The sequence below is a fragment of the Panicum virgatum genome, chromosome 6N, assembly GCF_016808335.1.
Source record: "Panicum virgatum strain AP13 chromosome 6N, P.virgatum_v5, whole genome shotgun sequence".
Classification (NCBI taxonomy): domain Eukaryota; kingdom Viridiplantae; phylum Streptophyta; class Magnoliopsida; order Poales; family Poaceae; genus Panicum; species Panicum virgatum.
Window position 1 is genome coordinate 44,479,618 of NC_053150.1, and position 24,819 is coordinate 44,504,436.

The 24,819-nt window shown below is 48.9% G+C and overlaps 2 protein-coding genes across 3 annotated transcripts; one reads left to right on the forward strand and one right to left on the reverse strand.

Annotated features, from left to right (window-relative positions):
* The first annotated feature begins 1,528 nt into the window (after positions 1–1,528).
* LOC120679868 (cyclin-D4-2-like) lies at positions 1,529–4,608 on the forward strand. Of its 2 annotated transcripts, none has more exons than XM_039961532.1 (6): positions 1,529–2,138; positions 2,800–2,886; positions 2,994–3,092; positions 3,172–3,373; positions 3,474–3,589; positions 3,822–4,608. In XM_039961532.1, exons 1-6 carry the CDS (start codon positions 1,824–1,826, stop codon positions 4,062–4,064), a joined length of 1,062 nt encoding a protein of 353 aa, XP_039817466.1. In that variant the 5' UTR covers positions 1,529–1,823; the 3' UTR covers positions 4,065–4,608. The 2 variants fall into 2 exon arrangements, with proteins under 2 accessions (XP_039817466.1, XP_039817465.1); XM_039961531.1 differs by having other exon boundaries at positions 1,530–2,138; positions 3,471–3,589.
* Positions 4,609–18,369: 13,761 nt separating this feature from the next.
* LOC120677503 (zinc-finger homeodomain protein 2-like) lies at positions 18,370–19,776 on the reverse strand. The gene has a single exon (XM_039958653.1). The coding sequence runs from the start codon at positions 19,645–19,647 to the stop codon at positions 18,754–18,756; it is 894 nt and encodes a 297-aa protein (XP_039814587.1). The 5' UTR covers positions 19,648–19,776; the 3' UTR covers positions 18,370–18,753.
* Between the last annotated feature and the right edge of the window lie 5,043 nt (positions 19,777–24,819).

The window sequence follows — 24,819 nt, forward strand, 5'->3', positions numbered from 1 at the left end:
TCGGTACGGGTGTACTGCATGCAGTGCACTGCTTTCTCGTACCGCTGGTGACGCTAATTGCCCGCGCGTTCTGTACGGGGGCTTCGGTACGTAGCCTTATCTACCTCCTCCAGCGAGCTATTAGTAACTCCGCCGTACAGGAGACGTACGTACGTGCATCGGCCTTAATGGAGAAACAAAATCATGGGTTATAAAGGATGTCTCGTCCGTGCATCAAGCGAGGTGCGTGCGTGGTGTGGGATCGCACGCAGCGGGGGGCCATGCATTATTGTCGACGCTCCACCGGTTGTTTTTTGCTCGCTCCTCTGGGTAGTTTCCCTTAATTTTGCGCTTAACTCTTGGTACTTTTTTACTAAGTGAGATGAGATGCTTGCCCGAACGAATTCTTGAGAAAACGGAATTCTTACCGTGCCCTGGCCGCCGCATATAGTTTATCCATATTCCATCATGTATTCCAGCATTAGCTGTGGTTGATGCACAGCACCCCTTTCTTCATTGATACCACAACGAACGTGTGGTCGCAATTGCGTCGATGAGGTTACTCGCAATGATAGTTTCATTTTCAATTAATAAGCTGTCTCTCATATAAGAGCAAGTGCAATGTAGGGTACATATGAGTAAGAGAGTTAATCTAGAGGAAAGAGCAAGAGAGAAGGTGGCTAGCCTAATACCCAATCTATTATATGAGCGCCTCCTAGCGATGGCTCACAATAACATGGTAATAGTCAAGGTTTTCAATCGCCGCGTTTAGCGGTAGCTCCACGCTCTAAACAAAAAGTGATGACATACAATGATTTAATGAAGAAAGAGAGTAAACTATGAAACCACGTGAGTACTCCTTTTTAATTTTTTGAAAATCCATTTGTTCTCCATTGTAGCTATTGAGTTTCATTTGTGTGATCGAATGAAAATTAAATATTATGCGGGAATTATAAAAGATAATAAGATATCATTGTACTTTTGGAGACACTGAGAGTTTGGTCCAGCCATTTAACTGGCTTATAAGTGAAGACTGTCCGCTTTATCACCATCATGTTTTTGATGTGATGCTAACCTTATAAGAATTTTTTTATGCAAGACTAACCCAGCAAAAACTGTTGAAAATTTAGTTGATTTTGATCATATCGTGTCTAGGCTGTGTCTAGGCCACATTAGGATGAGATATAGATCTTCTAGATCACACAAGTCTGTCTAAATAGTGATCACGAGTGACAAATGGATCTATAAGAATGTATGCTTTCGAAGAATAATTAAGGAGAGGAATACTTCATTTTTTACTGCCGAATATGTTTTCAAGCCTGTTCATAAGGTGCAGTTGACCGTTTGAAATCTACTTCCACTCAAAATCAATTCAAAGTCGCAGTTCACACTCTGATTCAATTTAGGTAAACCCTTGCGAAGGGGTCCCCGAGGGCTGTCGCTCCTCTGGCCGCGTCCAATCGCACCCGCCGATCCCCAGATCGGACGGTCCGGGGTCTCCCGCCGCGCTCCCGGGCTCACGGCAAACGCTCGCCTTTCACTGCCGTCCGCTGCTGGCTCCTCCATTCCCGCTCCGGCTGTCCCAATTTCGGCGTACAAAGCGCGAGGGGGGCGGGCGCAGCCAGGCAGCCGCACGGCACTGCCTCCTCCTCCTCCTCCGGTCTTCGTCTTGCCCCTCCCTTGGCCTTGTCCTTGACCGCTCGGCACTAGCGCACTCTGCTCCTCGCTCGCTACCCACACACGCGGACCAGCCACCGCCGCCCAGCGGGAGCAGAGATTACGGCGGTGAGGGAGGGGGAAAGGCGCAGTCTTTGGCTTGCCGGTGGCCGGTGACAGAAGAAGCCATGGCTCCGAGCTGCTACGACGCGGTCGCGTCCATGCTCCTGTGCGCCGAGGAGCACAGCAGCATCCTGTGCCTGGACGAGGAGGACGACGTGGCGTCGGAGGAGGTGGCGGCGGGGAGGAAGAGGGGCCGGTCGCCGGGCTGCGCGGACGGTTTCGGCGCGGATTTGTTCCCGCCGCAGTCGGAGGAGTGCGTCGCCGGGCTGGTGGAGCGGGAGCCGGAGCACATGCCGAGGTCGGACTACGGCGAGCGGCTGCGCGGCGGCGACGGCGTCGATCTCTGCGTCCGCCGCGAGGGCGTCGATTGGATTTGGAAGGTGGGTTCTTGATTGATCTCAGTGTCTGTGGCGTGGTTGGATAGGGGTGGGGGAGAAAAAAGGAAACATTTTTGCCCATTGCTTTGGAGGTTGTAGAACGCATTCCCTTTCCATGATTGATTGATTACTAATACTTTGTGTTCTTTAGAATAGAAAAGATGCATCTGTTTCTAGTTTCTGTACTCAATCACTTCCACGATACTTGTTCTGCCTAGATTGTTTCTTCTTCAATCCTTTGCAATGCTGACTTGCTGAGTGCTTTAATCGTTCGCGTCCACCTTTCATGGTCGTATAGTGTTGGCGTTTAGCATGTATCCAAGTAACTTATGCCAATGATTTCACTACTGTGCGTGATTACAGCGAAGCACTCTGTTGTAACGTGCCTTGTAGATATGCCGTGACCATTTTTCCCGGGTGAAACTTGGGACCATCTCGGCCAAAGTTGGCCTTTCGTCCGCTTCCTGAATCACGAGATACTGAGATGCAGTGTCTGATTCAACATTGTACTTTTTCTATTTTCGAGAAAAAAATGTACTATTTCTAGAACCACGAAAAATCCTTTATCGGCAGAAGTTCTGAATACAGTTCACGTGAAGTTTCTACAGCTATGCTGATTTTCCATGTGGTTACTAACTTGCTGTTACATGGGATCTCTCTGCAGGTCTACACATACTACAACTTTGGTCCTGTTACTGCCTACCTGGCTGTGAACTACCTTGATCGTTTCCTCTCACGGTACGAGCTGCCGGTAAGAACCACAACAGCATTCTTTTAGTTTCCTCACGAAGTTGGTAATGCTATCAATATCAGCGAGTGTTTGATTTGCTAACCTTTTGTTACCGACGTCATTTTCAGGATGGCAAGGACTGGATGACGCAGCTGCTCTCCGTTGCGTGCCTCTCTCTGGCCGCCAAGATGGAGGAAACCTTTGTCCCACAATCCTTGGACCTTCAGGTGGGCAAACTGCCTGTAGGCATTGCATTGCCGATGCACATTGTTCTTGTTCTAAAGGTGATTGAATTGTGCAAATCAGGTTGGAGATGCCCTGTATGTGTTTGAGGCGAAGACGATCCAGAGAATGGAGCTGCTTGTTCTAAGCACCCTCAATTGGAGGATGCAGGCCGTAACCCCCTTCTCCTACCTGGACTACTTCCTAGACAAGCTCAACGGCGGCACTCGGGCTCCAAGAAGCTGGCTCTTTCAGTCGGCAGAGCTTATCTTGTGTGCAGCTAGAGGTATGCAAAGCATGTCATTGCCCGCGAACTCAGTGTGGATCACACACCATTTCGTCGTACTAATCTGATCGATACTTGTTGCTGCACACTTCCGCAGCAGGCACCGGTTGCATAGGCTTCAGGCCTTCAGAGATCGCCGCCGCCGTGGCAGCCGCCGTGGTCGGAGAAGCGGGCGTCGTCGCAGGCATTGAAACCGCCTGCGCCCATGTCGACAAGGTACACTGAAATTTGAAGCACGCCCTCATGCACGCGAACTCATTTCATTCCCTACTATAGTTCGAGATCCCACACATTCATAGCTCAAATCTCGCAGCCGTACTTGCGTAAACGCTGGCTCCGGGTACAGATGCGTGAAACGCATTCACTCCCCGTGTGTCTGCCTGTGTGTGAAAAAGCTCGCCCGGCGAGCTATTTAATGAGCTGTTGCCTCCGGCTGCTGTGTCTGCAGGAGCGGGTGTTGCGGTGCCAGGGCGCGATCCAGTCCATGGCGACCCCGGCCATGAACACTGTGCCACCGAAACCTGCAAGCGGCAGGGCCTCCCCGGCGCCGCAGAGCCCTGTAGGGGTGCTGGACGCTGGCTGCCTGAGCTACAAGAGCGACGACGATGGCGCGGCAGCGGCGACTGTTGCCCCACATGGGGCTACCTCCTCCCCGGTGACCAGCAAAAGGAGAAAAATCACCAGCAGATGATGGCTCGCCCTGACCGGTCAAAGTGCGTGCCCAATGATCAGAGCGAATTGACAAGTCTGCTTTTGGTTTCTTTTTTTTTTTACCGAGCCAATCATCTTGATGAGGAAAAAGGTCAAATGCTGCTGTGTGAGATGGAGGCGGAAAGGAGGGCGTTTTGACACGACGAGAGGGCAAGAAGTTGATGAATAAAGATGTGAGGTGGACAACACCTAAATTGCTGAGCTTTTTGTGTGGAGGGGTAGACAGCAGGCACAAAGGGGGCGAACCATGGCTTTGCAGGAGCACAAAGCTGGAGGAGATCGATGAGATGATGATGGTCAGAATAATGGGTGGTGAAGGGACCAGGCCGTAGGCAAGATGTACAAGAACTAGGCACTAAACCTGCTTGTGTTGGAGAGTTGGATAAGTTGTTTGCAGTAGTTTCTAGCATTCTTTTTTTTTCATTTCATTGTGAAGAGAAAATGTAGGTGAAAATGAAAAATATTTTGTGACAAAAAAAATTCTTGATCCAAGACTAATAAATTAACAGGGTAGCATAAGAAAATGAAGAGAACAGAACCCAGGAAAAGGGGAAGTAGGTTGAGTCCGGTGATACTAACTAATATACAACTGATCAACATTATGCTTCATCATTTATTTTATTTTTTATTTAATCCTGTGCTGCCTGCCTATATTGTTTGACTGCTCGTCTGCTTTAAGACCATGGGCATTGCTTTCTCTAGGAATTAAAAGAAGGGGGACCTTGTCAGGAGGAGCATTGGGAACACAAACTTACAATACCATCCAGATCAGTGCTGAGCATCTGTCTCCTTGTTAAACTCCACCGTCTAGAGTACATCATTCAGGGGCATCACGAATCTGAATTCCCATGCCGATTGGATCCTGCTCAGGAGATATAGTATGGTTCACTGCCGCTCGGTTTCAGTTTTAGAAATTATAAAAGCAACATGAATGAAGGATAATCAAATTTAAGAGATCTTGCTTCCTCTATTAACAAATAAAAACTCATTAGGACACCAACTTAGTCTTCAATATAGTAATTTGACTAACAATATCTATAAACATATTATTTCTAATAAAATAGCTATCAATCCTGAGTGTATTTTCTATGAAGAGTCTTTTTTTTTCATATATGCATTTGGGGGTATAGTATAAGAACATAGAGTAAATTAAAAGGTTAAACTTGAAGAACATGCTTTAGATGCTAGAAAAAAATAAAAGAAAAGAGGGTCATTCTTTTTCTTAAGGAAAAAGGTGAGATAAGAATACTTCACCACTAGTTATTAGTGTGTTTTATACATTTTATTGCAAAAATAGCATTTGAAGTGCCTATTTGGAGCCCAAGAATAGGAAAATGTAGTAATAATGGGATGGCACATTCTATCCAAACATTTGCTTTCAATACATGAATACTCGATGCGTCGTATTTTTTCTTGATAAATATATAACATGGCCACAAATACAAATACAAATACTCACATTCGTTTTGCCCGTATATCTTGATACCGATGAATGGTAGAGATCTCGTCGGTATGGGGCTTGTCGGCCGCCACTGAATAAATAGCCACATCAAGAGACTCGTGATTGGCTCTCTCTACCCTTCAGCCGCGACATCGTGGAGGAACCCACTCGGCTTGTGCTCCCCTGCGCGGCGAAGTCTGCTGTCATCGGCTTTGGGTTGGGATCGGGGTGAAGGCGAAAGCCTTGGTTCACTTTGCGGGCCGGTGATGGCGTCATCCGAGGGCGTCGCTTACCTTGTTGAAGGCGTCACTCTTTTCCCCTATGCCCTTCTCTTCAGTGAGCTTTTCAGGTGAAAACCTAGACCATGTTGGTCGGACGACGACGGCGCCTTTTGCGTCGCTTCCTCCCTAGAGGTGTTGTCTTAGAAGCTCTTGTCGATGGTGGTTGACTGCTCTTCTCCGAGAGGATCCACTTCTGCGCCTGCCTTCGCTTAGTTTCCTCTACATCGTCCGGGTCGCGTTGGTCGTCGGTTGGCGGATGCTTTGCTGCCCCTCTCTTCATTGGCGGATACTTTGCCGCTGTGCTGCTCTGGCGGATGCTTTGCCGCCGTCGTCATTGGTTCGAGTTCTCTCCGGGCGGATGCTTTGCCGCCGCTGTTGGTTAGTCGGGTGGATACTTTGTCACCTTGCTTGTGTTGCAGATCTTCGCACCTTGGGCGGTGTAGTTTTTTTTAGCAGGTTCAGTTATGTGGTTTTGGCTAGGGTCGTGGGTCCGGATGTTGCTTGCTGCTGTTCTGTGTTGTCTTTGTGTTTTCTCGTTTGTGTGTGTGTTTCTTCAGTGTTTCTCTGTTTTTAGTCATTTGTGCTCTTGTATTGGTCAAGTTTTGTTTGGCCACATCAAGATTGTGTTTGTAACTGCTTTCTTCTTAACAAAAAACGTGCTCAGGCACGGTCGCGAAAAAAAGAGACACGTGATTCTACATTAAACATAGGGGTACAAGCTAAAAACACCTCCGCTTACCATCCAAGCAGCTTGCATGGTTCACAGGGAGTATGAGGTTTTACAGGGAAGAAGATAATGCAACCCTTTAACTTTCACCAAAATCCACCTTTTTTTTGCTTTACTACCCGGACTTGAAATCAGGCGCCAAATGTTGTGCGTTGCAACGTGTGTTGATGGTGGTGGACGAGAATCCATTCTGGCCATCGCGCGTTACTTGGCTTCCCAACAATCGATCCGACAGGTGCGGGAGCCCTCCGCCTTCCTCTTCCTTCCGGTTCGTTTTTTTATTCTTTTCGGCCTAGTTTGCTGCTCGTGGTGCGGCCCGTTATGCTAGGTGGCTCCCAGCGCGCGACTTGACCATGAAGAAGCTGTCTCTGGTCACCAACATGGACTACCCACGTATTCCATTGTTTTCTTTTTCTCATTTCTATTTTTCCCATTAGGTGGTGCAAGTGCTATTATTTTTTCTTTTCAGATTTTTAATGTTCTATTATGTGTTGAAGTTCTCTTGACAATTTTTTTCATAAAAATCTACCAAAAAAGTATACCGACGATTTGTACTCCCAAGTTGTGTGATGAACTTGTGCGTAAAAAATTTGTACCATTTTTTTTCTGATAAAGATAACATCATACAAGTTGTGGTAAAAAATTATCCTCCATATTTGTCTAAAAAATGTATGCATTAAAATCGTATGTATCACAAAAGTTATGCTAAAAAGTTATTTTTCAAAGAGTTGCTAAGAAAGAATTATAGGCAAAAGTTGTATGTATCGTAAAGTTATGATGCAAAGTTATCTTTCAGAAGATGTGTGTAAAAATTTTTATGTAAAAGTTGTATTTAGAAATTATAATTTTCCAAAAAAAATTAAAATATTTGCAGAAAAGGAAACAAACATACTGTCTCAAATCCCGCGCTGGAAGTCTCTCCTGACGCGCGCTCTAATCAGCTGCCCCACGAGCGGGGCCCCTTGCGCAGACTATGCAGAAGACTAGTACAAGAATCCAATTGCGCAATCGCGCGCTAAGGGCACGTTTAGTTCCTTCCCCAAAAATTTTTGGATATCACGTCAGCACTTTGACCAGATGTCGGGAGGGTTTTTCGGACACTAATTAAAAAACTAATTTCAGAACTCACTTGGAAACCACGAGATGAATCTTTTGAGGCCTTTGACCGCATCATTAGCACATGTGGGTTACTGTAGCACTTATGACTAATCATGCCCTATTTAGGCTCAAAAGATTCGTCTCGTCGTGTACATCCAAACTGTGTAATTAGTTTTGTTATTTAATTACATTTAGTGCTTCATACATGTGTTCAAAGGGGAGGTGAAAATTTTTGGGTGAAAATTTTTGGGAACTAAACGGGGCCTAATTGAGTTCTCAGCAATCGATCCAACAGGGGCTTCTCCTTCCTTTTATGATGCCGCGCACCCAAGTGAGTGACGTGACTGTCCAGATATTTTTTTTTTCTCTTTTCATCTTTTTGTTTTCCCCTTTACTTTTTTTTAAGTGTTATCATGGCTGTCCTTTCCAGTTTTGTCCTTTTACTTTTTTATGTCTGAAGTTTTAATGACAACTTTTATATAAAAATTATAATAAAAAGTTATATCGAGACTTGTGCTTAGAAGTTGCACGATACACTTAGTGCGTAAGATGTTGTGTGAGAAATCTTCCTCATAGTGTCGTCATACAATTTGTGCTAAAAAAATATCCTCTATAAGTTATTTGATTAAGTTTTGTATGTACCGTAAAAGTTATGCTAAAAATTTATTATTTCAAGTTGTTAAGAAAGTGTTATGTGTAAAAGTTATGTACATTGTAAAAGTTATGATGAAAATTTATCTTTAGTGAAGATGTGCAAAAGTTATACTTAAAAATTATATTTACAAATCATAAATTTCCAAAATTAGAAAATTAGGTGGAATAAAAATTTACCTGAAAAGGAAAAAAACCTCATGTCGGAGATTGAGCGCCACGAAAGCTGCTGGGCGCGCGCGGACTAGCATGCCCCTGGTGGTGGATGCTGTTCTCATTCATCTCCTGGCCAAACTTATACCTGAAATTCGTGATGCTGATCCTTTACAATTCACATACAGACAGCTCGGCGTGTAGAGATCTACGCCGAGGGAAATAGATTGTGGTATCTCTGCAGCACGAAAATACTGTAGGACTTTGGACCACAGGGTTTTAGCCGTCTACGTACGAGATCGGTCTTGATGACTTGATCGCGACACGTACGCCGCCCCTTGCCCCCCTGCTCCTGGCAGACACGAACACGAGCCGCTCGCCCGGACGGAATCGGCAAACCCTGCAACTCTACAAGGCAAGTGCGTACAAGGGCGGGCGTGCAAAGGCCGGCCAGCTGCCGGCCGGCCACCTTTCCCCAGCGCGGCGGCCGGCGGCCCGGGAGGAACCATATGCATGCAGCGCGTGCTCGCCACCCTGCCGCGTCGCAGGCTCGCAGCACGCAGGGCTGGCACTGGCAGCTGGCCGCCGCTTGCCTCCAACCGTAACCAATTCGTTTCCCCCTCTGCCGCGGCGGCCTAGTTAAGTTTACCGTACTTTACTTACCGGCGAACAAGGGGTGGAACCGCGCGTCGAGACAGGCGCGCGCGCGCGCGTCCCAGGCACGGTGCTGACCGCGCCCGGCCGGAGCGCGCAGTCGCCGAAGGCGTCTCTGAATGAAATATGATGGGGGTCGTCGTACCCCGGTCAGAGTTTTTTTTTTTTTGATGCTCCGGCAATCGCCGTGCCGGATCACGCATCCCCCCGCCGCTACGGGGCCAAAGTACGAAAACAACTGCACGAGCGGCCGGGGCAGAGCCCAAAGCTGAACGGTGGCTCGTCGGGTACGTACGTGTTCCGCGCCGGTAATCTGCTGCCGCTGTCCGCCCGGCTCATCACCGGAGTTGTCCGGGCCATCATCATCGCGCCCGGCCTGCAAAAGGCGGCTAAACAAGTCGCAATTTTAATTTGGCTCGGGGCACGGGTCCGCACGGCCGGGACCAGGACGGGAGCGGCCGGCCGGCCGGGCCGGCTCTGCACGCAGCGCCTCGGAAACAGAGCGGCTTTGATCGACGCGCGCGCGCGCGCGATCGGTCCGTGTCCGTGCGAGCCGATCGATGACCACCACCCGCCACCCGGGCTGCACAATGATCGCCTGCGATCGTCGCCCATGGCGGGGGATCATTGCGCCGCGCCGGTGGGCGGGCAGGACCGGGCTGGAGAGGACGGCCGTGGAGCTAGCGCGGGACAGCTCGTTCGATGAGCCAGACGTCCCGCGCGTGGCGCAGGGTTGAGGCCGAACATGATCGGGCACACCGCACACGCGCACCCTAGCAGCCAGACCGAGCTGCACGACGGCGCAAAGAGTAGGACAGGAGCAGAGCAGGGCAGGGCTCAGCCAGTCCCGCTGCAAAAAAGTGCAGGCCGCGCCAAAGCCGAGCCGCGTACAGAGACCCTCGTGCCCCGTGCTTCTCGAATCTCGACATGTTCAGACGCAGTGGCACGCAGCGCTCCTGTCCCGGCTCGGGCCGGGGAAGAAGATGACGGGGGCTTTAACAAGTATTGCGCCCGTGCGTGCTGTACACAGGAAGGAAGGACGCAACGCATGCGCCGCACGCCGGCGGCTGGCCTTGTCGCCACGGGGGCTGCAGTGGCGGAGTGTCTTCCTGCTCGCCAACGGCCGGGCAGCCGCTGCCAGAGGCACAGCCGCGCACGGCGCACCCACCACGCCTTGCACGGCGCGAAAAGATGGCGCTATGTCTGAGCGACATGCTCATCTGCCGAGCGCGAGCAGGATGATTCAGATTCAGACATTCGTCGGAGGTCGGCTTTACAGCACTAGGAGGAAGGAGAGAGGGCAACTCCCTCGATGCCATCAAAATTTTTGCCAATTCCTTCAATACTATTAACCCCACATGTCATAGACACAAAAAAAAATTCCTGCATTGCCATTCAGTAGCATTCAAGGGATTGACTATAAATTTCAATGACATTCAAGGGATTGACTATATATTTCAATGGCATTCAGGAAATTAACTCGAGAAAAAAAAAGGGGTGCTCCTCCGGGTATGGGCCAGGAAAGGTGGGCTTGCACGAGCTGGAAGGCCTCAGGCCTGGCCTGGGCCCAACGCGTGCTCCGGGAAAGCCTGCAGGTCATCGGAAGACACAGGATCCCCATCATTGCGAGCCGATTGCACAATGATGTTTCTTGCAAGTGGGGCGGGAACTTAGCAGGCCGGTAGGCCCAGCACCGGATGAAACATGGCCCACATCAAAAAGGCAACTCGGGGCCCGCATTGTTGATTAGGCAGGCCGGACCTAAATATGACTGTTCGCCGGTTCGGCTTAAAACACAGGGTTTCCGTAGGCCCAAGCCCAGTCCTAAGCGGCAACAATGGTTCAGGGCTGTCTCTTTGGAAATGCCCACCACGTAAAAGCGGAGCCGAGATACTAGAAGAACAAAGATACGATGGACAACGATATTTTGTTTTGTTTTGTTTTTTTGGAAAAAATTGAACCCCCCCATACACACACAAAAAAAGAACTTCTCTGAAATGACACAGGGAAGGCTCCTAGGTGAGTCATTTAGACCAGTTTAATAATAATTACTCTGTTCACTTGACTTGTCAGCCAACAATATTTTTCTCTCATACCAAATCAGCACAAGCCACTAATCACGAGCCAGCCATCAGTACTTTTTTTATAACAAATCAGTGCCAGTTATCAGTCACAGCCAAGCAAACAAAGGCTCTATTTAGTTCCCAAAATTTTTCCTACAATATCCATCACATCGAATCTTCGGACACATGCGTGAAACATTAAATACAGTTGGAAGAAATAACTAATTACACAGTTCAACTGTAAATAACGAGACGAATCTTTTAAGCATAACTAGTCTATAATTAAATATTAATTGACAAATAACAACGAAAGTGTTAGACCCAAAAATATTCGCGAACTAAACACACCCAAAGTGAATAATAGAACCTCTTTTCATCTGAAACGGATCAAAGCTCTCAGGTCATCACGTGTTCAACAGCTTTGTCGTCTACTGCCTCATTTCTTCGTTTAGGGTTAGTTTGCTGTGGTTGAGGGAAGACGGCAGCAGAGGACACTGTAGACGACAAGGTTTCCTTTTGCTTCGCTTTTGGCGTTGGAGCGAACAGCCCTAGCGCACGCGGTGCGGGCGGGCGTGTACAGTCATATCCGCACCGCCGTGCCCGGCGTCCCGGGCGACGAATCCGTCCGAGAGACACGCGGATCTCATCTCACAGGCACTGTGTGTGAGATCCGTGGCCCAGGCCTGGCTGCCTGGCCTGACGGGGGCTTGTCGCATGGCAGCGTTGGGCGGCGCACCTCGCGGCCGGAGGCCGGAGCCTTCCTCCTCGCCGACGAGTAGTCAGCACTCAGCCGTCAGGGACGCCGGTAGGGAAAGCCGGAAAGCGAGCGCGCAGGTGCTTCGGTCGCCGGGTGCAGCGGCTGGCGCATCGTTTTGTCCCTTTCACTGGCTAGCTTTCCGCTGCCCGATACGTCCGTCGTCCGAGCTGGCGAACTGCGTGTGCTTGGCCTAAAGACGCGACCGGCCCGGCCTGGCGTATGCCGCGCGCCAGGCTTTGGCGCCTTGGCGGTCTTGTTTTATCGAGGGCACAATCTTTTGCTGCTTGGCGTTTGACCAGAGGCTCTCTGTCTCCATCAGGTGGCCCTAGCAGGTGGCTGGCTAGCTATGCCGTGGCCTGTATCCATGCAGTCTCGCGCAGCAGCTGCGTGCCATCATCGTCGGTCGCCATCGTCGTCAAGGCCTCAAGTTCTCAACCGCCGTCTCTCTCTCTCTAGCTTTGTTGAGCGGGGAGGTAAAAGTCAGGCTCAGGCCGGCAGCAGCTGAGCCTGGGCTTTTTGGAACCATAAGGGCGCTGCCAAACGGCCGGCCCATGGAATGGAACCGCTGTCGCCGCGCTGCTTGGTGGTCGAGGTCCTTTATAGGGCGCCAACGCCCTTTCGGGCTTTCGCCCGTGTTCCCTTTTGCTCCGCCCTCGCCCTCTTTCCAGAGGTGGTCGAGGTCGCCGCCAGTCGAGGCATCATCTCCGCCTACTTCATTGTTCTCTGTGCGACGCAATCCATGGCCGCCGCCCCGACGCCGTGTCGACTGCATGGCGCTCGCCGAAGGACGGAGAGAAAGGACGGAAAGGCTGGGCGAGAGCCCCCCCACCCCAGCTTCCGAGCTTTCGTCCTGCCCGAGAACTTTTGCTGCCGGAGAAAGGGCCAGCTCCTCGTTTTGTCGCTACTACGTACTCGCTGTTTCAGTCTTTCACTCCTCCTCAAGTTCAAAAAAAAAAAGTCTTTCACTCCTCCAGAGGACAGACGAGATGGGAGGAACCTCTTTTGACGGAACTGGGATCCTGGTTGCAAACCTAGTCATAATCAGGTGCTAATGCAACAGCAAAACACTTGGTTTGATGCTTCGTTACGCTGGCGTACGTTTGGAAGGGAACACAAAAATGCCCGGAAACGGCAGTAGGCGAGTGATCGTTGATCGGACCACTTCAATCTCAATGCAGCAGCCGATGGTGTCGATCTATGCTGCTGCGAGCCTGCGGTCGGCTCGTGTCAAGGGAATTGCTCCCTTGCTTGCGTGTGCGTGAGGCAAAGTGGCAAGCTTGACCTCGCGAGTCCTTGCCGGAATGGCGGAATGGTCGCTACTCGCTAGTCGCTACCGCCTGCGACTGCGAGCACGCGACCTCTCAAGCGTCGGGTCAGGGCGCGCGCCAGGTTGGCATTGTGTCATGACGTGCGCCAGTGGTAGGAGCAGCCTTATATAGTACGTAGGCATGGTGATGGCACGCGTCATGCCTTGACCGAAAAGCATGTCCGGGTCAACAGCACACTCCGTGCAGGGATGCCACTGTCCGCCTGTCCCTGACATTTCACTACTAGAGACGACCTGCAGTTACTTAACAGTACATTTCACGGATAAATGGACACAATATGAGGTTTCAACTTTCAACTCCAAACAGCACCAAGCTCAAGCAAAGCAACTTCTGATTAGTTTTTTTAGATTATGAAAAAAAATTTGGATTTGATCGTTCCCATGCCACTGACTACGGCTAACTTCTAATTATTATATGCATGCAGGCAATGTCTCGGGTCCTCCTTTTTTATTAAAAAAGAAGAAAATTGATTATAAATGCTACTCGATCTTGGCTCCTCCGATTAGCTGAACAGGACTTCCTTGCGGAATGCACAAACTGTGGTCATGTGCAGTTAAATACAGCAGCACAAGCATATTACTTGGTGTTACACCAGATAAAAGGAGCAGGTTGACCGTGTATGAAATGTATTTACAAAACGAAGATCTAATATACACTAATGGAACGATCTTTATTGATAAATCTACTTATTATATTGTTTGTGAACAGCTAATCATAGACTTGTTTGCATGCATTCACAAAAAAAAACACAATAGTTGGGGGAAAAGTAGACCATGGCTGTGTTTAGTTCTAAAATTTCTCTCTCCAAACTTCACTATTTACCTATCACATCAAATCTCTTACCTTATGTATGGAGCATTAAATGTAGATAAATAAAAAAATAATTGTATAGTTTTGATGTACACGACGAGACAAATCTTTTAAGCCTAGTTAGATCATGGTAGGACAACAATTATCACAAACAAACGAAAAGTGCTATAGTGTGCTACAGTGTCTGATGCGACTTTTTTTACCATTATTTTACGGATCTAAACACAGCCCATGAAGTCAGTGCAATGTAAAAACAAGTCGGCAATAGCACACCCCAGATAATTTATACCGCTTGTCGACAAATAGATGATGTCAGACCCTAATGTTTTAATTTCTATAACACAAGTAGAAAATATTTGTAAGCTATATACATGAATGTTCATATTCCTACCAACAAATGTTGATAGTGTGATATTTTTTGTAAGGATTGAATCCATCACTACCGAAAACTGTTAATATACTGTGTGCCTCGAAAAAAAGCACACGACAAATTCCCTTTGGTGGCCGATCTATGCTGTGCGGGGTTTGCCGTGTATTACACATAGTAAACTTTTTGCCGTGTGCTTTTGACCCTTTACCATGTCCCTCCGACACACGGTAAACAGGTGGAATGGAATCCTGTAGTGCATATACCTTTCCCTCCAAACTCCTTTTCAGGAATGAGGAAGCAAAGGGTGTGTTTAGTTGGTGAAAAAGTTTGGGTTTTGGTACTGTAGCACATTTTTATTGTTACTTGACAATTAATGTTCAATTATAGACTAATTAGACTTAAAAGATTCAGCTCGTGGTAATCAGTTAGACTGTGTAATTAGTTATTTTTTTCGACTGTATTTAATACTCCATGTATGTGTCCGAAGATTTGATGTGACAGTTACCGTAGGAAGTTTTTTGGAAACTAAATGCCCCCAAAATCTTGTACGGCATATTTAGGTTGGTTGATCGATAACCTGAATAAAATAAACTTTTTTATTTTATTTTTGCACATCAACTGGCAGTAGTTTTGCAATATTACCGAATGCCACTATTGGCAGCTAGTTCAGCTTTTCCACTGCATCAATTTTACTGTTTCACATGAGATGATGCAGTACTTACCGAACTGCCCAGGTAGGCATTGACCGCTGGATCTGGATACCTGCTGTCTCGCTAAGCGAAGTGTTCAGACCCAACTCCGTATAGCAAGAATCCAAGTGAACTAATCTGCTTGTTGGCATTGGGTATTCACATCACCAGCGCACAATACCAGACATACTCTCTTTACCTTTTCATGCAATATCGTAACCTATACTGGAATTCCACACACTCATCCCGTTTTCACTTTTTGATGAACAAGGTAACTGCAAAACAAAGTTGAAGACCAAAATGAAGAAGCAGCGCTATCTAACTGGTACCAAGGACGTACTGGTTACTGGTTCCAGCTGCTTTGTGTACACTACTTGAAGGACTCGCTGGCTCACTAATGCATGCGACACACCATGCATGGACAGCCCAAGCATTCAAATTGAACACACATCTTTGTCTCCAAAACATCGTAACAAAGTTGCTGGGGGCAAGTGGAGCATGCACAACAAAAGACCTGCGCTTTTTGGCAACATCTGGACAAACCTCCAGTGCCATCAAACGACACGCTAGCCCAGCTGCCAAAACACGAGCTGCAGGCGTTGTCACGAAGGTAAAAACACCCGCCACTTTTCAAAAAAAAAAAACACCCGCCACGGCGCCACCACCTCTCCCCAGGCGTCCGGCCGGCCTCGGCATGGCGTTGGACCACGGCCGCACGTCGCCGGATCCCGCCGGTACCACGCAGCCCGAGCTCGGCGGCGTATCCCCCGCGCCGGCCCCCACCGCAGGCGAACGCACTCGCCGTCCTGTGGCGGCCAGGCCGTCGCCGCTGCGGCAGCCTAGCCAGCCAGCCTGCCGCGCGCGCAAGGTCCCCGCTCCGTGGCGTGTCCCGCGCCGCGCCGAGGGACCCCCCGTGCGCGCGCGGCGCGGATCGGCGCCGTGGTCCACGCCGATCTACAGAGCCCACTCGCCCGCCCGGACCCTCCACCGCCTCCCTCCCCGCCGCGCTCGCTTCTGCAGTAGAGAACAAAAGCTTGCGCCCTAGAGAGATTCTGCGCGCGCGCCCACCGGCCACCGCCGCACGGAACGGGCACGGGCACCGGCACGGGCACGCGCCCCCGCCCCCGTGGCCGTGCGTGCGTGCCGCCCTGGTTCGGCCATTAAAGGAGGGCTTCAATAATGGCGGGACGCGCCAAAGTACAGCACGGGGAGGCGACGCCGCGACGGGAAAGGTAACCACCACCACCCGCCGCTCCGCAGTGTGACCGCATGCGCGCCGCGCGTTCTTTCAAGTGCCCAGTTGTTCTCACGCCTCACCGTGTGACGGCGGACGCGCGCGGCCCCGGCGAGCCGCCCGACGGCCGCCGCGGAAAGCCGGCGCAGGAGGGAGCTGCCGGTACTTGCAGTTGCAGGCAGCCGGCGTCCGCAAGCCACGCCTGGCTGGAACGAAGAAAGGCTGCGCGCGGAAAAGGCCAGAGAGGGAAACTAAAGCGGAGAGGGAGAGATCGTCGTCGTCTCCTCTTGCGGTCTTGCTTTCCTTTCTTCCAGAACGACGGGAGGGAGGCTTGAAAGGCTAGTTTGCTCATCTCTTCCTCCTCCGATCTCTTTCCGTCCCCTGCCACCGGAGCCGCCATGGACGCCGGCGCAGCAGCATATCGCATGGCGAAGAAGGTGGCCATAAATGCCCGAGGGCCCAGCCGAAATTGAATGCCGAACTGTCGGCAACCCGCGCGTTCGAGCAAGCCGCGGAAAGGTCGGTCGAAACGAGGATGCTGGAACTAATTAAAGCGAGGAAGGAGACGACGACGACGACGACGGGGCTTCATTGAATTCGGAGGCACCAAAAGTCCCCGCCATTGATCGCCTGCCCGGCTGCTCGCTCGCAGCTACGGCCTCGCGCATAGCATCAGCGTTTACTGCGAGCCTGCTTTCGCTGCTCAGGCTTGCTCCAACGGTTCTTGGAACCGCCCCCCCACCCTACATGGGTGTGTTTAGTTCCACCAAAATTTCCAAAATTTCCATCACATTCATCACATCTCCTATCACATCAAAATATTAAATATAGCAAATAACTCATGCATGGAGTACTAAATGTAGTTAAATAAAAAAACTAATTGCATAGTTTTGATGTACGTTGCTTGACGAATCTTTTGAGCTTAGTTAGGTCATGATAGAACAATATTTACCACAAACAAATGAAAAATGGTACAGTGTGCTACAGTGACTGACGTGACTTTTTCTCCCCCAATTCCCCTCATCTAAACACAGCCAGGGTAGCTTTGGGGAAATTCCATCCAACGGTTTCCTCCAAAGCTACATTATACACGGGGAGTTGAAATTCTCCTCATATATATACCCTCATATATATATAAGGTGAGTTTCAACTCCCCCTATATTCTAATCACACCGTTTCTTCACGATATTAATTTCTTTTGAGCACCGTAACATGATAATGTGTATTATAATAGTACAATTACTATATGATTTTTTCAAAATTCAAAAACAATAAATAAATAGTTAGTTAATGAGTGATAGTATATAGTTGGAGAGAATGAGTTATAAGGGCATGAATCTTTTAGAGGAGGTAGTAAAATATAATAAATAGTATGTTTGGAGGAGCTGGGGATGATGAATAGTTGGACATAGCCTCACAGGATCATCAATGGTACGGATCCGAGCAGTGACGTCGCAACAGTGTAGCCGGTCCAGGTTGATGAGTTGTCAGCAAACTTCTTTTTTTTAAAAGAAAAGGAAGATGGTGAAGAGTAGAGGAGCAGATCGGATTGTGGAAACGTACGGATCAGGAACGAGTTACTGTAATGATAGTTCGAGTTAGACCGTCCATAGTGGAGGAAGCAAATGAAGGAGCAAATACACTATTTGACATTATAGATGTACTGTTTGGCACTATAGACAAAGAGGGCGTGGAAAACGAGAAGGGAGCAAATTTGCTCTTGCTCCCTCCGCTGTGGTCAGCCTACTCCCACAACACTTTGGTTGATGCAGGAAAGGGCACGCAACAGTGCTGCTGCTGCTTCGCAATTGGCATGCATGGCAGCTGCAGGCTTGCGTTTGCAGCCGCTGTAGGAGACTAGGAACAGACGCTTCTCATGAATGATGAATTGCCTCTGCCCTAGTTCCTGTTGCCAAAGCCGGCCGGCCGGCCAGCCGGCCAGGCGGACCCATGAGGCCTCACCGGGGAGTAAAGTTATCCCGGTTCTCATCAAGTCCCAAGCACGAGAGAAAAGGACGAAACAATCCAATGAACCCAAATCCCCAGACAGGATCGAAGAAATTTCAATTGCAACACAAAAGCGAGTACATTCCCAAGATCCAAACCGGCAAATGGCCATGCCCTGCCCTCCTCCTTCCCAACACCAACAACGTCATGATCATCTCCTCTACCAGGAAACAACACACGCAGCCAAAGAACCAGAATAAAATAGGGCGAAAAAAGAACAACGGCCGTCTCCTCCATCCTAGCTAAATCCAAGAACTGCTGCTCGTCGCTACGAATGAACCTAGCTAGCTTGCATTTTTTTTCTAGCTAAAAAAAAGAAGGCAATGAGGTGGAAAAAAAGGGGTTAAGCTGCTGGGGAGATCGATGATGCAATGCGATCAATGACGGTGTACCAGGCGCCGGGGGATCATGGCTTCTTGCCCAGGGTGTGCTTGTTGTTGTGCATCCAGACCTTGAGCACGTGGCGCTTGACGCCGACCTCCTCGCAGAACTGCTGCACGGCGGCCTCGTCGTGCTTCTGGATGCGCCACCCCAGCTGCTCCGCGAACCCCAGCATCCGGTCCTTCTGCTCCTGCGTGAACTTGGTGCGGAACCGCTTCTTGCCGGACCCGCTGGACCCCGACGCGCCGCCGCCGGAACCCAGGGACATGCCCACCATGGGCGCCACCATCAAGGGGCCGATCAGCCCGGACATGTCGTCGCCCTCGTCGCGCCCCGAGTGGGAGGTGGACGGGAGCGCGAGCGGGCGGTGCATGTACCCTGCGGCCGCGGCCGCCAGCTGCTGGTGCTGGTGGAGGAGGTACCCGGCGGGCGTGCGGTAGTAGGGGGAGAACGGGTGGTGGTGCGCCACGGCGGCGCCGTAGGCGGTGATGGCAGCAGGGGACAGGGCGGCGGCCGGATCGGCCGCCGAGACGCCGCCCGTGGGCGAGTCGGACTCCTTGCGGTGGAAGTTGCGGTGGCACCCGCAGGCGGCGCAGCGTAGCGCGTCGATGGAGCCCTCCTCGCCCGCGGCCATGAACTCGCCGCAGCCGTCCACGGCGTGCCCGCCGATGCCGACCGCGTGGTTCTTGAGGCACTCCCGATACCTGGCGCCGCCGCCGCCGCCGCCCCCACCTCCACCTCCTCCCCCGCCGCCACCTGGCGTCCTGAAGCTACCGCCTGCCGAGTCCCCAGGCTTCGGGGTCCCACCGCCGCCTGCCAGTCCGAGCCCCGGCTGCATCGGCGCGTCGTAGCTCGAGGTCACGGGCATCGGCGTCATCTCCTCGTCGCCGTCGCCGTCGTCGTGCTCGTCGAAGTCCATGGCTGTCGGTGACGTACCCGGCGGACGGCGCACGCGAAAGCTCGCTGCTTTCCTTTCCGATTTGGGAGTTCCAGTAGGTTCTTGGCCAAGGTTAACAGCGAGGGCAACAAGTATAGTGATGGGCGGAGAGCCGGCGAAATGCATACATGGGGGAGAGAGAAAATATAAGAAAGAAAGCAGCGGACGTTTAGCGAATCTCTTTCAGCCGGCGGATTGACTGTTCGGGTCCACCAACACTGTTTTCTCTTCGCAAACAATTGGCTGCCGTCGCTTTCGAGCAGCGCCAGCTGAATAAAAAATGTGGCCCTCGGCTGAGCTCGAGGTTCTTTTCTCCGGCAAGCGGAGGCACCGTTTGCCAGAGCTCCAAAATCAGCTCCAAGACCGGTTTCACGTGAATCCCTGCCAAACGGGTGTTCTTGCATCGCCTCCAGCGCCGGAGACCCCCAAATCCCGCTCTCTGGAGCAGTTTGGGTGTGCCGGAGCCACAAAAACGTGGCTCTGTCGGCTCCGGCCGCGGCTCCGCGACCGCCTGCCAGCTTTGCCCTCGTGGCCTATTCGCGCGCTTGACCTCCAGGCGAGCCCGAGCGGCGGTGGCGGGCGCATGCGGCGGAGGGAGCCCGAGCGGTGGCGCAAGACGCTGGGTCGTCCAGTCCTTCTCTCTATCTTCAACACTCGGGAAGGACGGTCGAGACCGTGTGGGATGGAGAGCAACTAGGTGCAGGCTGTAGAAAAAATGGGCTACCTAAAACAGTCGACCTCGAAGAAAGCTAGCGCGGTGGCCGGGCGGGCATACGGCAACGCATCGCTTTCGGAGCCCCCGCGCTCGAATAATCGGCAGGCGCATGCGGAGGCGGGAGCCCGAGCGGTGGCGACGGACGCAGGTGGCGGCGGGTCCCCGATCGGCGTCGGCGGGCGCATGCGGCGGCAGGAGCCCCAGCGGCGGCGGCGGGGGCAGGTGGCTGCGCGAGGCAGGGCAGCAGCCAGCAGCCAGTGGCGGGAGCATAAGACAGGGGAGGCCGACGGGAGCAGGAAGGAAGAAGAGGATAAGGAGGAAAGAGAAGATGGGAAGAAAAGAAAATAGAGAGAAAGGATAAAAGAAATATAAGAAGGAAACAAAATGAGAGGAAAAGATAAATAATAGAAAAAACATAAGGGTATTATGGACATTTCTTTCTTCAATCCATCCATGAAAAATAGGGTGAAGCCATTTTGCCAAACGTTTACCAAAACGGCTTCAGCTCCATCAGAAAAGCCGCTCTACTAGAGGAGCCAGAGCTGGAGCCGTTTTTGAAGGAGCCGGAGCCCTGCCAAACAGGCCCTAAGCTTTGCTCTATGGCTTACAGTTACAGTCGTTTGGCTACTGGGGTTTATTTTAAACCCTGTCACTTGAATATTTTGATGATAATTGGAAGAGAACATATCTAGTGCAAACCACAGCCTTCGTGAAAACCCGTGCAAACAATGGCAGAAGAGTCATCAAAATTCACCAAAAAAATCACACATGCAGATGATATGATGATACACAGCTTTGTAAAATATTTTGTCCAAATTCAACATTGTTTGTGAGATATAAAAATAACAAATTTCAAACCAGAAAGTCGTCTAGATGATTTGTTAGAAATTTGTTATTTTTATATCTCACAAACGAAGTCAAGTTTGGACAAGCTATTTTACAAAATTATATATCATCATATCATCTAAATGTGTGATTTTTTTGGTGAATTTAGACGCTTTTTTTGTCGTGGTTTGCACGGATTTTCACGAAGTTGTGGTTTTCACCAGATATGTTCCCTAATTGGAAAGACTAAATATAAGCTTGCTAAAAAACTAACTGCATAAGCCTAGGGTTTATTCGTGAGACGAATCTATTAAGATTTAATAATTCATTATTAGCATATGTTACTGTAGCATCACATAGGCTAATTATGGACTAATTAAGTTTAATAGATTCGTCTCAAGAAAAAGTCTAGAGGTTATAGAATTTGTTATACTATTAATCTATGTTTAGTGCCTTAATTAGCATCAATCATCTGATGTGACCGGAGCTTTTTTTTTCTCGCTGGTAAATTTGTACACTTCTCCATAATACTCTACAGAGGTGTATTTTACTGTTCTTATTTGAAAAAAAGTGTAATTTACTGCCCGTAGTAACAGACTAACAGTGAACTGTATAATCGCAAGTGTGTAGCCGAGAGCTTTCGATGCGTACTGTTCGACGTAATAACACTTCACGCTTGGACAGATATAGGAGCAAACGCCCGACAGCATCTCTTTGGTTTATAGGTGTTGGTGATATGCCAAGAGCCTATCATCACAATATGGTTTAAAGACCCAAGAGGATATTGATTCAAAAGAGATTAGGGTTACTAATGAGCCTATGATATAGAAGCCCATTAGTACGCCCTATATATACGAGGGAAGAAGAAAAGAAGGGAAGTGAGACTTCCACTTCAGGTATAAATGTTATAGAAATTAATATTGCATTATCTTCAAGTGAATCATGGGTATTTGATACTGGATCGATGATTCACACTTGCAAATCGTTGCAGGGTCTAAGTGAGACTAGAAGATTTGTAAGAGGCGAGTTGGACGTTCGTGTCGGCAATGGCGCAAATGTTGCGGTGTTGGCGGTCGGCACCTACCACTTGTCTCTACCATCCGGATTAGTTTTGGAATTAAATAATTGTTATTGCATTCCTGCTTTGAGCAAGAACATTATTTCTTTTTCATGTTTGGAAGAAGTTGATGATTTTAAGATTGCAATAGAGAACAAACATTGTTCTAATTTTTGCAATGGTATTTTTTATGCTCATTGTTCATTGCTGAATGGATTATATGTTCTTGATCTTGATGATAAATCTGTCTGTAATATTAATACTAAGAGGCTTAGACCAAATGATTTGAATCCCACTTTTATTTGGCATTGTCGCTTAGGTCATATAAATGAGAAGCGCATTGAACAACTCCATAAAGATGGATTGTTAAGCTCATTTGATTTTAAATCATTTGACACATGTGAGTCTTGTTTGCTTGGAAAGATGACCAAAACACCTTTCACTGGTCATAGTGAGAGGGCGAGTGACTTATTGGGACTTGTACATACCGATGTATGTGGACCAATGAGCTCAATAGTCAGAGGTGGTTTTCAGTACTTCATTACTTTCACTGATGACTTTAGTAGATATGGCTATAACTACTTAATGAGGCACAAGTCTGAATCGTTTGAAAAGTTCAAAGAATTTCAGAATGAAGTACAAAATCAATTAGGCAAGACAATTAAATTTCTGCGATCTGATCGTGGAGGAGAATATTTGAGACTTCAATTTGGTGATCATTTGAAGCAATGTGGAATTATTCCGCAGCTAACTTCGCCCGGAACGCCTCAATGGAATGGGGTATCCGAACGGAGGAACCGAACCTTGTTGGACATGGTTAGGTCCATGATGAGCCAAGCTGATCTTCCATTGTCATTTTGGAGTTATGCTCTTGAAACTGCTGCGTTCACACTAAATAGGGTTCCAAGTAAGTCTTTTGAGAAGACACCATATAAGGCTTATGTCAAACGTTTGATGTCAGATAAGCTCACTCCAAAGTCAGACAAATGCTTCTTTGTGGGGTATCCTAGGGAAACCAAAGGATATTATTTTTACAATAAGGCGGAAGGCAAAGCGTTTGTCGCTCGCAATGGTGTTTTCTTAGAAAAGGAGTTTCTCTCAAAAGGATTTAGTGGGAGCAAGGTGCAACTTGAAGAAATTCAGGAAACACCCGAAACTGTTTCAGCAACCACTGAAGATCCACGGGATGTGCAAGATGTTGCACAACCCGTAGTTGAGGCACCAGCCCCACGAAGGTCTATAAGGGCACGTCGCACTACTGACAAGCTCAACCTCCTTATTACGGAGGAGCGCCACGTATTATTGATGAAAAATGATGAGCCCTTGACCTACAAAGAAGCAATGATGGGACCCGACTCCGATAAATGGCTTGAAGCCATGGAATCCGAGTTAAAATCCATGCATGATAATCAAGTTTGGAACTTGGTCGATCAAATTTACAGTGTAAGACCTGTCGACTGTAAGTGGATTTTTAAGAAAAAATTAGACATGGATGGAAATGTTCACATCTATAAGGCACGATTGGTGGCGAAAGGTTTCCGACAAATTCAAGGTGTTGACTATGAGGAAACCTTTTCGCCCGTCGCAATGCTAAAGTCTGTTCGGATTCTCCTAGCAATTACCGCATATTATGACTATGAGATATGGCAAATGGATGTCAAAACCGCTTTTCTTAATAGACATCTAAGTGAGGATGTGTATATGACACAGCCTGAAGGTTTTGTCGATCCTAAAAATGCTGGGAAAATATATAAGCTTCAGAGGTCCATCTATGGATTGAAGCAAGCATCTCGGAGTTGGAATATTCGTTATGATGAAATAGTCAAAGGGTTTGGTTTCATCAAGAATGAAGATGAGCCTTGTGTTTACAATAAGGCTAGTGGGAGCGCACTTGTGTTTCTGGTCCTATATGTGGATGACATATTACTAATCGGAAATGATATTCCAATGCTTGAATCCGTTAAAACCTCATTGAAAAAGAGTTTTTCGTTGAAGGATTTAGGAGAGGCAGCTTATATTATGGGAATTAGGATCTATAGAGATAGATCAAAAAGGCTAATTGGATTAAGCCAAGACACATACATTGACAAGATATTGAATCGGTTCAATATGCAAGATTCCAAGAAAGGTTTCTTGCCAATGTCACATGGCATTACTCTAAGTAAGAGTCAGTGTGCTACGACACCTGATGAGCAAAAGAGGACGAGTACGATTCCTTATGCTTCAGCCATAGGGTCGATCATGTATGCTATGCTTTGCACGCGCCCAGATGTTTCCTTTGCTCTAAGTGTTACGAGCAGGTATCAGTCAGATTTCGGTGAAGCTCACTGGACAATTGTAAATAGTATCCTTAGGTACTTGAGAAGAACTAAGGATATGTTCCTAATATTTGGAGGCGAAGATGAGCTCCTTGTAAAGGGTTACACCGATGCTAGTTTTCAAACAGACAAAGATGACTCCAAATCGCAATCCGGTTTTGTTTTCTTCCTCAATGGTGGGACAGTGAGCTGGAAAAGTTCCAAGCAAGATACGTTGGTTGATTCGACGACAGAGACCG